Here is a 15,185-nt window from a genome sequence, read left to right on the forward strand (position 1 = left end):
GTGACGCCCACCAATGTTCCTTTTTTGTTCAAATGTACCATCGAAGGCTGTGCCCACTAATGCAGCCGCCACCAGAACGACCACGTGAGCTCTTAATGTGAAAATCGCTGCTTCTGTCAGGTAGAAAATCTTTTCATTTTTTTGCTGATATTGAAACCTTCCTTTTCGCCTAATGGCTGGAGCGAGTGTGAAAGCCGTTAATAGCCGGTGTCCCTTCCCCTCCGCACCCGAGACCTTAAACGTCTTTGTGCTTGGCGAGCAGTTTCCACGGTGATCTCCTCGCCACAGATGGTGGTTTATTGTTGCAAATAGGTGGTCTCCAAGTTTCGCACTCTGGGTCAACGAACGGCTGAGCACGGTAATTTTGCCAAACACTGATTACCAGATGTTTTTCGAGGGACGCGACCAGAATACGTTACGGAGGCATCCTGTCAGGCCTTGTAGAATCTCTAATGCAATCATGCCAGCTTCTAATTAGACCAATCAAGCACTAATGCACACCGGAAACGGAGCCAACAACAATAATCTGCTTCCTAGAAAACCTTCTGGCGTTTCGCTCACGGTGTGAGGAGCGTCGCTGGCTCCAGTGGGCGTGATCAGAGCTCACAGTGGGCACCTCGGTCAAGAGTGGCGGCAAGGGTGATGCCTACAGGGCCATTTGTGGGTGTTTTTACAGTAACAAATGACTTTAATTTAAGGGTGTGTTTGATATTGGGGCGTGAATGGCAGTAGCTTCAGACTGCTAGTGTGTTATGTGTTTCTCGGGATGCTCAGCATACACCAAGAGAACAGTACAGGCCTGAATGCTTGGCCCCTACAGAATTTAGAAGAAGCGACAGTACTGTGACAGTATACAACGATCAGTCATAACATTAAAACCACCTCCTTGTTTCTACACTCACTGTCCATTTTATCAGCTCCACTTACCATATAGAAGCACTTTGTAGTTCAGCAATTACTGACTGTAGTCCATCTGTTTCTCTACATACCTTTTTAGCCTGCTTTCACCCTGTTCTTCAATGGTCAGGACTACCACAGGACCACCACAGAGCAGGTGTTATTTAGGTGGTGGATCATTCTCATCACAGCAGTGACACTGACATGGTGGTGGTGTGTTAGTGTATGTTGTGCTGGTATGAGTGGATCAGACACAGCAGCGCTGCTGGAGTTTTTAAATACCGTGTCCACTCACTGTCCACTCTATTAGACACTCCTACCTAGTTGGTCCAACTTGTAGATGTAAAGGGTGTGAGAGAAGATCGCTCATCTATTGCTGCTGTTTGAGTTGGTCATCTTCTAGACCTTCATCAGTGGTCACAGGACACTGCCCACAGGGCACTGTTGGCTGGATACTTTTGGTTGGTGGACTATTCTCAGTCCAGCAGGGACAGTGAGGTGTTTAAAAACTCCAGCAACGCTGCTGTGTCTTATTCACTCATACCAGCACGACACACACTAACACACCACCACCATGTCAGTGTCACTGCAGTGCTGAGAATGATCCACCACCCAAATAATACCTGCTCTGTAGTGGTCATGGGAGAGTCCTGACCATTGAAGAACAGGCTAAAAAAGTATGTAGAGAAACAGATGGACTACAGTCAGTAATTGTAGAATTACAAAGTGCTTTGATTCCCAGGTCAGGCGGTTCAGGTCCATTCTGTTTGGAGTTTGCATGTTCTTTCCGTGTCTGTGTGGGTTTCCTACGGGTGCTCTGGTTTCCTCCCACAGTCCAAAGACATGCAATCAGGTTAGTTGTTAATGTGTGTGTGTGTGTGTGTGTGTGTGTGTGTTTGCCCTGTGATGGACTGGCAGCCTGTTTAGGGTGTTTACTACCTTTCGCCTAGTAAATTGGACCCACCGTGACCCTGAGCAGGGTAATGTGGTGGTCAAACAGACTCAAGAATGAAAGAGTGAATGAACACTGATGGGAGATGACGGACCCACATGAGACAGCTCTGTTTACATCTAACATTATTAAAACTCTAATTGGAGGGTATTTTTCAGTGGCTTTTTTGGCATTGATTGGCACAACCCAGGCACGCAGTTCACAATTGTCACATGGTCATTAGAAAAGGTTATGCCCACCATCTGAGTGCAGTGGAAGTACATTTCAAATCAGGCTAATATTTCCTCGCTCAGAAAGTGCAGTCATGTCTAATAATAATAATTAACACTGAAACTGAACTGGAGAACGTCGCCGACCATTCTGCACCGCTCCGTGACTGACTGAGATATGATCTGAAATGCCCTTTTTGCTGTCGAGCAGTCCGCTTACGGTGTCAGAGTCATAAAGATTATGGCGTGTAATATATTTTTGTCTCTTGTGCGCCCTTTTCTCAGGTTCACCGGAGGACAGCGGAAAGCCCTTCCAGTGCCCCGTGTGTGGTCTGGTCATCAAACGAAAGAGCTACTGGAAGAGACACATGGTGATTCACACCGGTTTAAAAAGCCACCAGTGCCCGCTGTGTCCCTTCCGCTGCGCTCGCAAAGACAATCTCAAGTCGCACATGAAGGTAAAGGTACATTCCTGTCTGTTTGTACTTCTGAAGTCAGAACACTGTAAATCTCGGGGCCATAAATGCACATACAATGATCAGCCATAACATTAAAACCACCTCCTTGTTTCTACACTCACTGTCCATTTTATCAGCTCCACTTACCATATAGAAGCACTTTGTAGTTCAGCAATTACTGACTGTAGTCCATCTGTTTCTCTGCATGCTTTGTTAGCCCCCTTTCATGCTGTTCTTCAATGGTCAGGACTCTCCCAGGACCACCACAGAGCAGGTATTATTTGGATGGTGGATCGTTCTCAGCACTGCAGTGACACTGACATGTTGGTGGTGTGTTACTGTGTTGTGCTGGTATGAGTGGATCAGACACAGCAGCGCTGATGGAGTTTTTAAACATCTCACTGTCACTGCTGGACTGAGAATAGTTCACCAACCAAAAATATATCCAGCCGATGGGCAGCGTCCTGTGACCACTGATGAAAGTCTAGAAGATGACCAACTCAAACAGCAGCAATAGATGAGCGATCGTCTCTGACTTTACATCTACAAGGTGGACCAACTATGTAGGAGTTTCTAATATAGTGGACAGTGAGTGGACACGGTATTTAAAAACTTCAGCAGTGCTGCTGTGTCTGATCCACTCATACCAGCACAACACACACTAACACACCACCACCATGTCTGTGTCAGTGCAGTGCTGAGAATGATCCACCACCTGAATAATACCGCTCTGTAGTGGTCCTGTGGGGGTCCTGACCATTGAAGAGCAACATGAAAGGGGGCTAACAAAGCATGCAGAGAAATAGATGGACTACAGTCAGTAATTGTAGAACTTCAAAGTGCTTCTATATGGTAAGTGAAGCTGATAAAATGGACAGTGAGTGTAGAAACGAGGAGGTGGTTTTAATGTTATGGCTGACCAACACCAGTCCTTGACCTTACAGATCGTTTTTTGTACTAAAAGGACACAGACACTCCAAAAAAGTGGAGGCTGTTAAAGAAACAAGGAAGAAAAAAGGGGGTTAGGAGGAAACTACTGTACATATTGATGCCCATGGTTTTGAAATGGGATGTCCGCATACTGTGCTTGGGTCAATAAATCTATGATTGTGTAATGCCTTGTGATGGACGATGCACCGTCCTGGGAACAGTGTTTTTAATGGCTCTGGACCAATCACAACCTTAATGTGGTTAAAACGTATTAAAGTTAATAAATGAATACGTGCACCCAGGTGGCGTAGCGGGATATTCCTCTAGCACACTAGTGCCGAGATTCTGAACTTCTCGGTTTGAAACTCGGCGTTGCCACCGGTCAGCCGGGCGCCATCTAGTGGGCATGATTGGCAGTGCCTGCAGCAGACATGGTTCTGCTAGGGCGGGATGACTGGACTATGTGGGTGGGGTCTTTAAACGCTGTGTAAGTACCCTGATTAGCAGATAGAGAGGTGCCTGTGCAGAGTGCATGGGTGAAAAAGGGTTCCACTAAGGGCTGCGCGCGGGTCGGAGGAGGCGTGAGAAGCAGTATGCTCACCTTAAATGCAATCAGGGATCCCCCAGCAGCGGCAGACAAATTGACTACACTTGGGAGAAAATGGGAGAAAATGTATAAATTAAATAGAAAATAAATAAATAAATGAATACATGGGCGCCACTGACTACATGCATTCTAGTTTTAATCAGTTTTGGTAAGCATGGTAAATGTACCTACTCTCCAGGCCACCCAAGGAGGATGGAGGTCCCTGCTGAGTCTGGTTCCTCTCAAGGTTCCTTCCTGTAATTTTAAGTTTTTTCTTGCCACTGTTGCCCTCGGCTTGCTCAACATGGGGTTTTTGGTCTGTTGGTCCTGCACTATACAAAGAAATTTAACTTGACTTGCCTTGTGTTTGTGAACACATTTGTTATACTTGTAATTGTACTAGTTAGTTGTGGTTATAATGAAAAGCTGATCTGGGTATGAAGCCTGGAACTTGTAGCTAACAGAATGGTCTTTGATCTTGACTTGATCTTGAAATCTTTGACTTGGGGTTTTTTGTTGTTATTAATATTGGTTTTAAGCCAAGATATTTTCATGTGCAAGATATGTGCATTTTCTCCCTTTGCTGACCAACTTAGAAATAGCCAATTACTCATTGCACTTGCAACCTCAGCCGCATACAGGACACAGAGAAGCACCAGCTTCATTTTTCAAATTTCTGCACATAGAAGACGTACAGAGGAACACATGCTTTTTGTAGTCACCTGCTACTTTTACCAGTGCTTCAACCTGACAGTGGGCATCAGTGGTGTTTTCCCATCCAGCCTTTCCTCTCACAGACATGCCAACTGTTTCTGTAAATTGCCCAACTAGATGCCAGCTTTTCCTTATTTCCGCCCAAAAGCATTTTCTCAGTGTTTTGTAATTAATTCAACAAAAAACAGCAAAAATCTTCAAAACATCTGGTACAATAGTGCCAAACATTATTTCTGTAAACATTCAATGTCTCATCTGTGCAAAAGAAGGCCGGGGCTTCGACCTGACAGTAGGCATTAGTAGTGTTTTCCCATCCAGGCTTTCCTTTCACAGACATGCCAGTTGTTTCTCTAAATTGCCCAACTAGGTACCAAGCTTTCCTTATTTCCACCCAAAAGCATTTTCTCAGTGTTTTGTAATTCAACAATCATCAGCAACCCCCTTCAGAATAAAAGAACATCTGGTACAATAGTGCCAAACATTATTTCTGTAAACATTCAAAGTCTCATCTGTGCAAAAGAAGGCCAGGGCTTTGACCTGACAGTAGGAATTCATGGTGTTTTCCCATCCAGCCTTTCCTCTCACAGACATGCCTGTTGTTTCTCTAAATTGCCCAACTAGGTGCCAGGTTTTTCTTATTTTTGTCCAAAAACATTCAAACGTTCAAAGCTTCATCTGTGCAAAAAAATTGGAAATCTGAAATTTCTGTTCACTCAGCGCATCAACATAGATCCACATATTTTTGGTTTTCTGATGAAGTTGGGAGAAAGTCCTGGTGCAAAATCCAATATGTCACTGTCTGTAAGTGTCCAATTACAAAAAATCTTGTGTTAAAAGTCGGGTGCCAGGTTTGTTTACAGCATCATGACCTTTCACCCAAATGTTTCAAATCAAGTTGGCAGTTCTGCCCAGCAACACCAGTCACATAGTTAAAGGGCAGTTTTTAACCACCCCAAATAAAGACTTTTCTATTCTTCTGATTGGATCAGGATGCAGAAGACCCACCTCTTCAAAAAGTCATGAAGCATAATTCATGATTTTTTAACCACAGATGTTTCACACATCACACATGATGTTTATTTATTTATTTATTAGGATTTTATCATGTTTTACACTTTTGGTTACAGTCATGACAGGAACGGTAGTTACTGGTTACACAGGATTCATCAGTTCACAAATTTATTGTTAAACACAGTCAATTGTTAAACAATGGACAATTTTGTATCTCCAGTTCACCTCACTTGCACATCTTTGGACTGTGGGAGGAAACCGGAGCTCCCGGAGGAAACCCCACACAGAAAGGACCCGGAGCGCTCCACCTGGGGATCGAACCCAGGACCTTCTTGCTGTGAGTCTCTGTGCCGCCCCCACAAATGATATAAAAAAAAATTAGGAAGGTTCTGGGAGGCACTGAGGTGCTCAGGTGGCACAGGTGGTTGGCTATGTTTGGGGGTGATGGTCGAAGTTCTGTGATGGATAGGTGCCCTCTGCAGGGTGTCCTGCCCTGCACCCAGTGTTTCCCAGTAGAACTGGAATTGTTGTGACCCTGACACAGCTGTTGATGAAAATAAAATGATGAAAAGGTTTTTTTGTCCAGTATATTAATAGACATTAAATGATAATGAAATATGCTATTAATATAATAGTTGTAAATGACTAAACACTTGCTGTTGATTCTCATCAGGTGCACCAGCACCAGGACAGGGGTGAGACATTCCAGTGTGAGCTGTGCCCCTTCACCTCATCGCGCCACTTCAGCTTAAAGCTGCACATGCGCTGCCACCAGCACTTCCCACGCACCGAGCTTAAAGTAAAAGACGAACCCTGCACCGACACAGAGGAGACCGAGACTGATCGAGTGCCTGGCATGGACGCTTCACCTACGCTCGTGCTGTCCCAACCACCAGGCGAGTCCTTCAATCACATCCACATCAAAGAGGAGCCTCTGGATGTGGCGTTGACTCCACCTTTTCCTCCAGGAAGGGAGCGGCCAGGCAGCAGCGGCAGTTCTCTGGATCTACCCGGGATCAGCGGCAGTCCACCCGGCCCTGGCACCGGAACCGCTGCCGCCTCACTCTTCAGTCCTGACATCAGCACCAAGACAGCCACCGATCTGCTCATGAAACTTTCAGGTAAGTGCTGGGTTAATTGTGGATAGATAGATAGATAGATAGATAGATAGATAGATAGATAGATAGATAGATAGATAGATAGATAGATAGATAGATAGATAGATAGATAGATAGATAGATAGATAGATAGATAGATAGATAGATAGATAGATAGACAGACAGACAGACAGACAGACAGACAGACAGACAGACAGACAGACTATATTGCCAAAAGTATTCGCTCGTCTGCCCTCACACGCGAATGAACTTGAGTGACTCCCATTATTAATCCATAGTGTTTAATATGATGTCGGCCCACCCTGTGCAGCTATAACAGCTTCAACTCTTCTGGGAAGGCTTTCCACAAGGTTTAGGAGTGTGTTTATGGGAATTTTTGACCATTCTTCCAGAAGCGCATTTGTGAGGTCAGACACTGATGTTGGACGAGAAGGCCTGGCTCACAGTCTCCGCTCTAATTCATCCCAAAGGTGTTCTATCGAGTTGAGGTCAGGACTCTGTGCAGGCCAGTCAGGTTCTTCCACACCAAACTCGCTCATCCATGTCTTTATGGACCTTGCTTTGTGCACTGGTGCGCAGTCATGTTGGAACAGGAAGGGGCCATCCCCAAACTGTTCCCACAAAGTTGGGAGCATGAAATTGTCCAAAATCTCTTCGTATGCTGAAGCATTAAGAGTTCCTTTCGCTGGAACTAAGAGGCCGAGCCCAACTCCTGAAAAACAACCCCATATCATAATCCCCCCTCCACCAAACTTTACACTTGGCACAATGCAGTCAGACAAGTACCGTTCTCCTGGCAACCACCAAACCCAGACTCATCCATCGGATTGCCAAATGGAGAAGCGTGATTCTTCACTCCAGAGAACACGTCTCCACTGCTCTAGAGTCCAGTGGCGGCGTGCTTTACACCGCTGCATCCAACGCTTTGCATTGCGCTTGGTGATGTAAGGCTTGGATGCAGCTGCTCGGCCATGGAAACCCATTCCATGAAGCTCTGCACAGAGTTCTTGAGCTGATCTGAAGGCCACATGAAGTTTGGAGGTCTGTAGTGATTGACTCTGCAGAAAGTTGGCGACCTCTGCGCACTATGCGCCTCAGCATCCGCTGACCCCGATCTGTCATTTTATGTTGCTGTCGTTCCCAATCACTTCCACTTTGTTATAATAGCACTGACAGTTGACTGTGGAATATTTAGTAGTGAGGAAATTTCACGACTGGACTTGTTGCACAGGTGGCATCCTATCACGGTACCACGCTGGAATTCACTGAGCTCCTGAGAGCGACACATTCTTTCACTAATGTTTGTAGAAGCAGTCTGCATGCCTAGGTGCTTGGTTTTATACACCTGTGGCCATGGAAGTGATTGGAACACCTGAATTCAATTATTTGGATGGGTGAGTGAATACTTTTGGCAATATAGTGTAGATAGACAGAATGATAGAGAGATAGACAGACAGAGACAGACAGACAGATAGACAGACAGACAGACAGACAGATAGATAGACAGACAGACAGACTGATAGACAGACAGACAGACAGACAGACTGATAGAGAGATAGACAGACAGCCAGATAGATAGACAGACAGACAGACAGACAGACATAGAGATAGACGGTGATTGATTGGGTGATTGATTAATTGATTGATAGATTTATCCCAAGGGAAATCATTGAAACTGGCCTTTTTTTGCAAGCACTTTCGTTCCGTTAGATACAGCATACTTAAAATATATATTGTCTAATGAGGTACAGTGGCATTTTGGCCAAACATTAGGGTGTTTGTGGTTAATGGGAACTGTGGTGTGATTCTGTACAGTGAAATTTTGATTTGGCATGTTGGCCAGAAACAGTGTTCCAGTTTGTTAAAGTGTCTTTTTTAGTGGACATTAGGGTGATATTTGTTGTAGTGGCCTTTTAAAGGGAATCTGTAACCCGAATAATAATATTTTTCTGACTTTTCTGTAAAATTTGTGGTGTAAAATGTTCGTCACATATTTGTTGGAAACTGTGTCTTGATTTGTTTCAGTGTTTAAGTTTTTCCCAATCGAGTCACTTCCATTTCAAGATTGTTACTCAGCTGCTGGTTTCACAACCTCCATTCTGACCAATGAGTTCTGTAGACCAGTGGTCCCCAACCACCAGGCCGTGGACCGGTACCGGTCCGTGGGCTATTTATTACTGGGCCGCACAGAAATAATGAATAATTAGAAATAGCTAGAAAAGCAGTTTTTACTTCTTCTATTTTGGGTGTTATTGTTATATTGTCACCCCTAGATGGGAGCAGCGTCTCATAGCAGCGAAAAAAGCTCATTTTACATCGTTTGTGAGCAATATTAATAAATCCTCCCACCCCCGCCGGTCCGTGAAATTATATCTTATATAAAATTGGTCCGTGGTGCAAAAAAGGTTGGGAAACGCTGCTGTGGACCACACACATGCACTACGATTAACAACTAATAGCCAGCCACTTCACCTGCCAGTGTTGGGGTCCCACACAAAGCAATATTGTGTACTTAGAGGCAGGCAATGCTCTATGTTACTTTAGCACCCGGACCAGTCCCAAATATTGCATGTCACAGCAGGAAGAGATCCCGTTTGACCTGCCCTCCCTTAGACACGGCTGATTGTGTGTGTGGATGCCTGACTCTGCTAGGATTCAAAGTCACAAGTTCATACACCCGGCAGCGGCAGGGGGAAAAGATCCCGTTCGACCTTACCTCCCTCAAACACGGCCAGTTTTGTTTGTGTGGACGCCCGGCTCTGCTAAGGTTCAAAGTCATGAGTTCATACACTCTGCAGCGGTGTGCTAGCACGTTAGACTTCTGCACCAACCAAGCACCCTACAGTGGACTTTTTAAATGGATCTGTGATTGTTTACAGTGGCTTCCTTGGTGGGAGTTGTGGTTTGATTGGTTACAGTGCTCCTTTTGGGAACTGCAGTCTTATTTGTGAGGTTGTTGCATTATCTCATTTAGCTGTTAAAAAAGAAACAGTAAATCCTGGTTTAGTGTGTTTTTTTTTCCTGGGTAAGTGTTGTGTTGCCCCCAGACATCCCCTTGAATTGTAATTTGCAGTCTGTATCTGCTCCAAAATTGCAGCCCAACTGTAGTTCCATTGGCTCCAGTAACCTTTTGGCAGGACCTGTGGTCTAATTGGTTATTCTGGTCTTTACTTAATAGAGTAAACCCAGCTAATAACTACAATGCTGGCCAAGAACTTGTTGTTGTTGCTAAATTTAGGCTATAAAATCATTCCAGGTACAAATCCAGCCCTCCCTCTGGATTTTTTAGTGTCTGAGTAAAAAGCACTGAGTGTAGAGAGTGCATTATTTACCAAATAAAATCCCAGTGATTATTTGTGATGAACTCAATCACAGCATGTATTGTGAGTCAACAGCAGGACTGATGCGAAGGCTCGCCCTGGGTTCTGCAGTGAGGTCAGACATGGGGGGCTGCCGTTCCCACGCCTAATGCGCAGTAATTAGATTGAGATTGTGGCATCTGGGAAAAAATGGAAAACCATCGGAAAATTAGATTAATTAAAAAATTCATGCATAATTCATAATTAAAAAGGAATCTGTAATTGGAAGTGATTAGCAGCCTCGGCTCCAGAGTGTGACCCGCTGCTGGCTGAGCTGGATGGTAGCTAGCAGCTCACGCCAGTCGAATATGCTAATCAAGATGCAGACGCTGTCTCAAAGCTAAACATTTTTTAGCATGACAAGGTCAGCAGACCCCGACCTTTATATTCGAGCATCAGGTGAAATACCAGAGTCATGTTTGTTATGTACGTATTTATATAATCCACATGTGTAGAATTTGGGTCTGGGTCTGCATGGGTCCTTTCTGTGCGGAGTTTGTATGTTCTCCCTGGGTTTCCTCTGGGTGCTTAGGTTTTCCTCCCACAGTCCTTACTCTGTGCCTCACACCCATTGAGAGCTAGAATAGGCTCCAGCACCCTTGCAACCCTGATTAGGACAAGCGGCTTGATTCACATCATCAAGCGAGTCGATTCTTTTTAATACTAAGAGTAATTTAATTTAATACTTAATTTAATTTAATACTTCCGACTCGTCTCAGTCTGTGTCAGCGCCACAATATATACACTCATTCTGAGGCTGATAGCTGCACACATCTCAAAAAAGATGGTTCAGAGACATATTTAACTGAGAATTAAAGAAAAAAGAAATAATAGAGGGATGAAAGGTAAAAACAGATAAAGGTTGTGTAAAGTATTTATTTATTTATTTATTTTATTAGAATTTTAACATCACGTTTTACACACTAGTTACATTCATGACAGGACAGGTAGTTACTGGTTACACAAGATACACAGTCCGGACAATTTAGTATCTCCAATTCACCCACACAGACATGGGGAGAACATGCAAACTCCACACAGAAAAGAACCAGAATTGTCACCTGGGAATCAAACCCAGGACCTTCTTGCTGTGAAGCGACAGCTCTACCCACTAAGCCACGGTGCCACCACGGTTGGGTGAAGTAAAGTAGTGACAGTAGAGTAAAGAGTAGTAGTAGTGCTTGTACATCCTCTGGCATTACTCTCTCTCCTTCACTCACTCACACTCTCATTCACACTGAACTTTCTCTGACCTCTGACATAATCAGCCTGTCATTTTTAAACGGTCGGCTTTGAGTCTTGGATGCACTCTGACGCTAATGCGGTCATCGGCTACTGATACCATCCTGATTTTGAGATAAAAGCCTTCAAAGCACTATAAAATGCAGGTAAATTGACTGCATTTGTGAGGTCAGACACTGATGTTGGACGAGAAGGCCTGGCTCTAATTCATCCCAAAGGTGTTCTATCGGGTTAAGGTCAGGACTCTGTGCAGACCAGTCAAGTTCTTCCACACCAAACTCACTCATCCACGTCTTTATGGACCTTGCTTTGTGCAGTGGTGCGCAGTCATGTTGGAACAGGAAGGGGCCATCCCCAAACTGTTCCCACAAAGTTGGGAGCATGAAATTGTCCAAAATCTCTTGGTATGCTGAAGCATTAAGAGTTCCTTTCACTGGAACTAAGGGGCCGAGCCCAACTCCTGAAAATCAACCCCACACCATAATCCCCCCTCCACCAAACTTTACACTCGGCACAATGCAGTCAGACAAGTACCGTTCTCCTGGCAACCGCCAAACCCAGACTCATCCATCGGATTGCCAGACGGAGAAGCGTGATTCGTCACTCCAGAGAACACGTCTCCACTGCTCTAGAGTCCTGTGGCGGCGTGCTTTACACCGCTGCATCCGACGCTTTGCATTGCGCTTGGTGATGTAAGGCTTGGATGCAGCTGCTCGGCCATGGAAACCCATTCCATTAAGCTCTACACACTGTTCTTGAGCTGATCTGAAGGCCACATGAAGTTTGGAGGTCTGTAGCGATTGGCTCTGCAGAAAGTTGGTGACCTCTGCACACTATGTTCCTCAGCATCCGCTGACCCCGCTCTGTCATTTTACGTAGCCTACCACTTCGTGGCTGAGTTGCTCTCATTCCCAATCGCTTCCACTTTGTTATAATAGCACTGACAGTTGACTGTGGAATATTTAGTAGTGAGGAAATTTCATGACTGGACTTGTTGCACAGGTGGCATCACGGTACCATTCTGGAATTCACTGAGTTCCTGAGAGCGACCCATCCTTTCACTAATGTTTGTAGAAGCAGTCTGCATGCCTAGGTGCTTGGTTTATACACCTGTGGCCATGAAAGTGATTGGAACACCTGAATTCAATGATTTGGATGGGTGAGTGAATGTAGTTTATGACAAATTAAGGTATTCTATGAAACCCATGCTGACATGGTAAGGAGAATACACACAGAAAGGGACCTGAATGCTCTGCCTGGAAATCGAACCCAGTGCATCCCACTGAAGCACTGTGCCGCCCAAAAACACATTTTACTTAAATTTGAAAACCCACAAACTGTCTGACTGACCGGGCTGCTAAATTATTCCGCGCTCATTGTAACATGAATTTGCATAGAAATTTTCACCCTATTTTTAGCCACAATACAAAAGGTCACTGGAGTGGACTGACTTGTCGCTGCACTCGCGTCTCCAACTCGTACTTTTCTACATGTTTAGGAGAGAAAGTGTGTGTGCGTGTGCATATGTGTGTGTCGGAGGGGGTGTGTAAGACACGTGACCCGACATGCTCTTAATTACACGACACCCTTCCAAGTGCTGACCAGACTCTGCTTCGTTTGTCCGTTGACGCCTGACTGGTGACATTTCCAGCCGGTGCCCGTGTCATGCCCCGTCCAGTGCCTCAGTACCAACTACCCGCTTCTCCGCATGAAGGTCACGTACCCTCTCGCCGCGTCCGTCACCTGAACCGGATCTCAGTCGTTTCACTCTGGCATCGTCGTTAATCAGAGCCATCAGTTCAGGACTGTGGGTGAGCTCAGAGTGCAGGTTGATGACGTGCACTTCTGCTGTTATAGAGTTTTTATTTACACGGGGCAGGGCAGAGGGTTATCAGATGGCTGCTGGGAGACGAGCTTTAACCGTGTCAGGAGTGAGGGATCACGTCCAACTAAAACCTGTGGGGAAATGAATTAGAGATGAAAGCAGAGAGACGACGGAAAAAAAGACTTTAAAATCCATTTGAGGGTTTTTAATTGTATAAAATGTATTCGTAGTTTTAACTTTAAGGTTACATTTTATAATAGCAACAATTCTCTTAAACTGTCCCAGTAAAGGAAGCCTGTCACACTAAATAAATCATGTCCTATGTCTCTTTTACTCTTATTCACATTCATGATATTTGGCAGACACTTTTATCCATAATAACTCAATTGTGAGCAATCAAGGCTTAAGGGTCTTGCTCAAGGGCCCAACAGTGGCAACTTGGCGGTGTAGGGGTTTAAACCAGTGACCTTCTAATCACTAGTCCAGTACCAATGAAGGAGGTGTTAAACCGTACCTATCAGTTCTAGTGAAGGTGTTGAGTCTATATGTATGAGTTCTAGTGAAGGTGTTGAGTCTGTACCTGTCAGTCCTAGTGAAGGTGTTGAGTCTGTATGTATGAGTTCTAGTGAAGGTGTTGAGTCTGTATGTATGAGTTCTAGTGAAGGTGTTGAGTCTGTATGTATGAGTTCTAGTGAAGGTGTTGAGTCTGTATGTATGAGTTCTAGTGAAGGTGTTGAGTCTGTATGTATGAGTTCTAGTGAAGGTGTTGAGTCTGTATGTATGAGTTCTAGTGAAGGTGTTGAGTCTGTACCTGTCAGTTCTAGTGAAGGTGTTGAGTCTGTATGTATGAGTTCTAGTGAAGGTGTTGAGTCTGTACCTGTCAGTCCTAGTGAAGGTGTTGAGTCTGTACCTGTCAGTCCTAGTGAAGGTGTTGAGTCTGTATGTGTGAGTCTTAATGAAAGTGTTTAGCCTGTACCTGACAGTCATAGTGAAGATGTTTAGTATGCGCCTCTCGGTCCTTGTGAAGGTGTTGAGTCTGTACCTATTAGTCATAGTAAAGGTGTTAAGTCTGTATCTTTCGGCCCTAGTTAAGGTGTTGAATCTGTATGTGTGCGTTCTCGTGAAGGTGTTGAGTCTGTATGTATGAGTTCTAGTGAAGGTGTTGAGTCTCTATGTATGAGTTCTAGTGAAGGTGTTGAGTCTATATGTATGAGTTCTAGTGAAGGTGTTGAGTCTGTACCTGTCAGTCCTAGTGAAGGTGTTGAGTCTGTATGTATGAGTTCTAGTGAAGGTGTTGAGTCTGTATGTATGAGTTCTAGTGAAGGTGTTGAGTCTGTATGTATGAGTTCTAGTGAAGGTGTTGAGTCTGTATGTATGAGTTCTAGTGAAGGTGTTGAGTCTATATGTATGAGTTCTAGTGAAGGTGTTGAGTCTGTACCTGTCAGTCCTAGTGAAGGTGTTGAGTCTGTATGTATGAGTTCTAGTGAAGGTGTTGAGTCTGTATGTATGAGTTCTAGTGAAGGTGTTGAGTCTGTATGTATGAGTTCTAGTGAAGGTGTTGAGTCTGTATGTATGAGTCCTAGTGAAGGTGTTGAGTCTGTATGTATGAGTTCTAGTGAAGGTGTTGAGTCTGTATGTGTGAGTCCTAGTGAAGGAGGTTTTTAGCCTCTACCTATTAGTTCTAGTGAAGGTGTTGCATCTTTCTTAGTAAAGGAGATGTTGACTAATACATAAACACATTTTAGGCTTGGTGATATTATTTTTACATGATTTTACCTTCATCAAAATCTACGGAAGCCCAGAGGGGCCATGTGGGTTTTTTAGCTTGTTTTTTTTTTTTTTTGCAATATCATTACCTTTCCTCTTTTGTTAACCATGACCCCT

General features: G+C 44.4%; 1 protein-coding gene across 2 annotated transcripts in view; it reads left to right on the plus strand.

The window, feature by feature from the left end:
* znf827 (zinc finger protein 827) overlaps nucleotides 1–15,185 on the plus strand; it is a 171,765-nt gene that overhangs the window by 76,803 nt on the left and 79,777 nt on the right. For both annotated transcript variants that reach the window (XM_062995273.1, XM_062995272.1), the window contains exons 3-4: nucleotides 2,344–2,516; nucleotides 6,431–6,878. In XM_062995273.1, the coding sequence (XP_062851343.1) occupies nucleotides 2,344–2,516; nucleotides 6,431–6,878 (621 nt within the window). The remainder of the gene's footprint in view (nucleotides 1–2,343; nucleotides 2,517–6,430; nucleotides 6,879–15,185) is intronic.

The sequence above is a fragment of the Trichomycterus rosablanca genome, chromosome 5 (assembly GCF_030014385.1).
Source record: "Trichomycterus rosablanca isolate fTriRos1 chromosome 5, fTriRos1.hap1, whole genome shotgun sequence".
Classification (NCBI taxonomy): domain Eukaryota; kingdom Metazoa; phylum Chordata; class Actinopteri; order Siluriformes; family Trichomycteridae; genus Trichomycterus; species Trichomycterus rosablanca.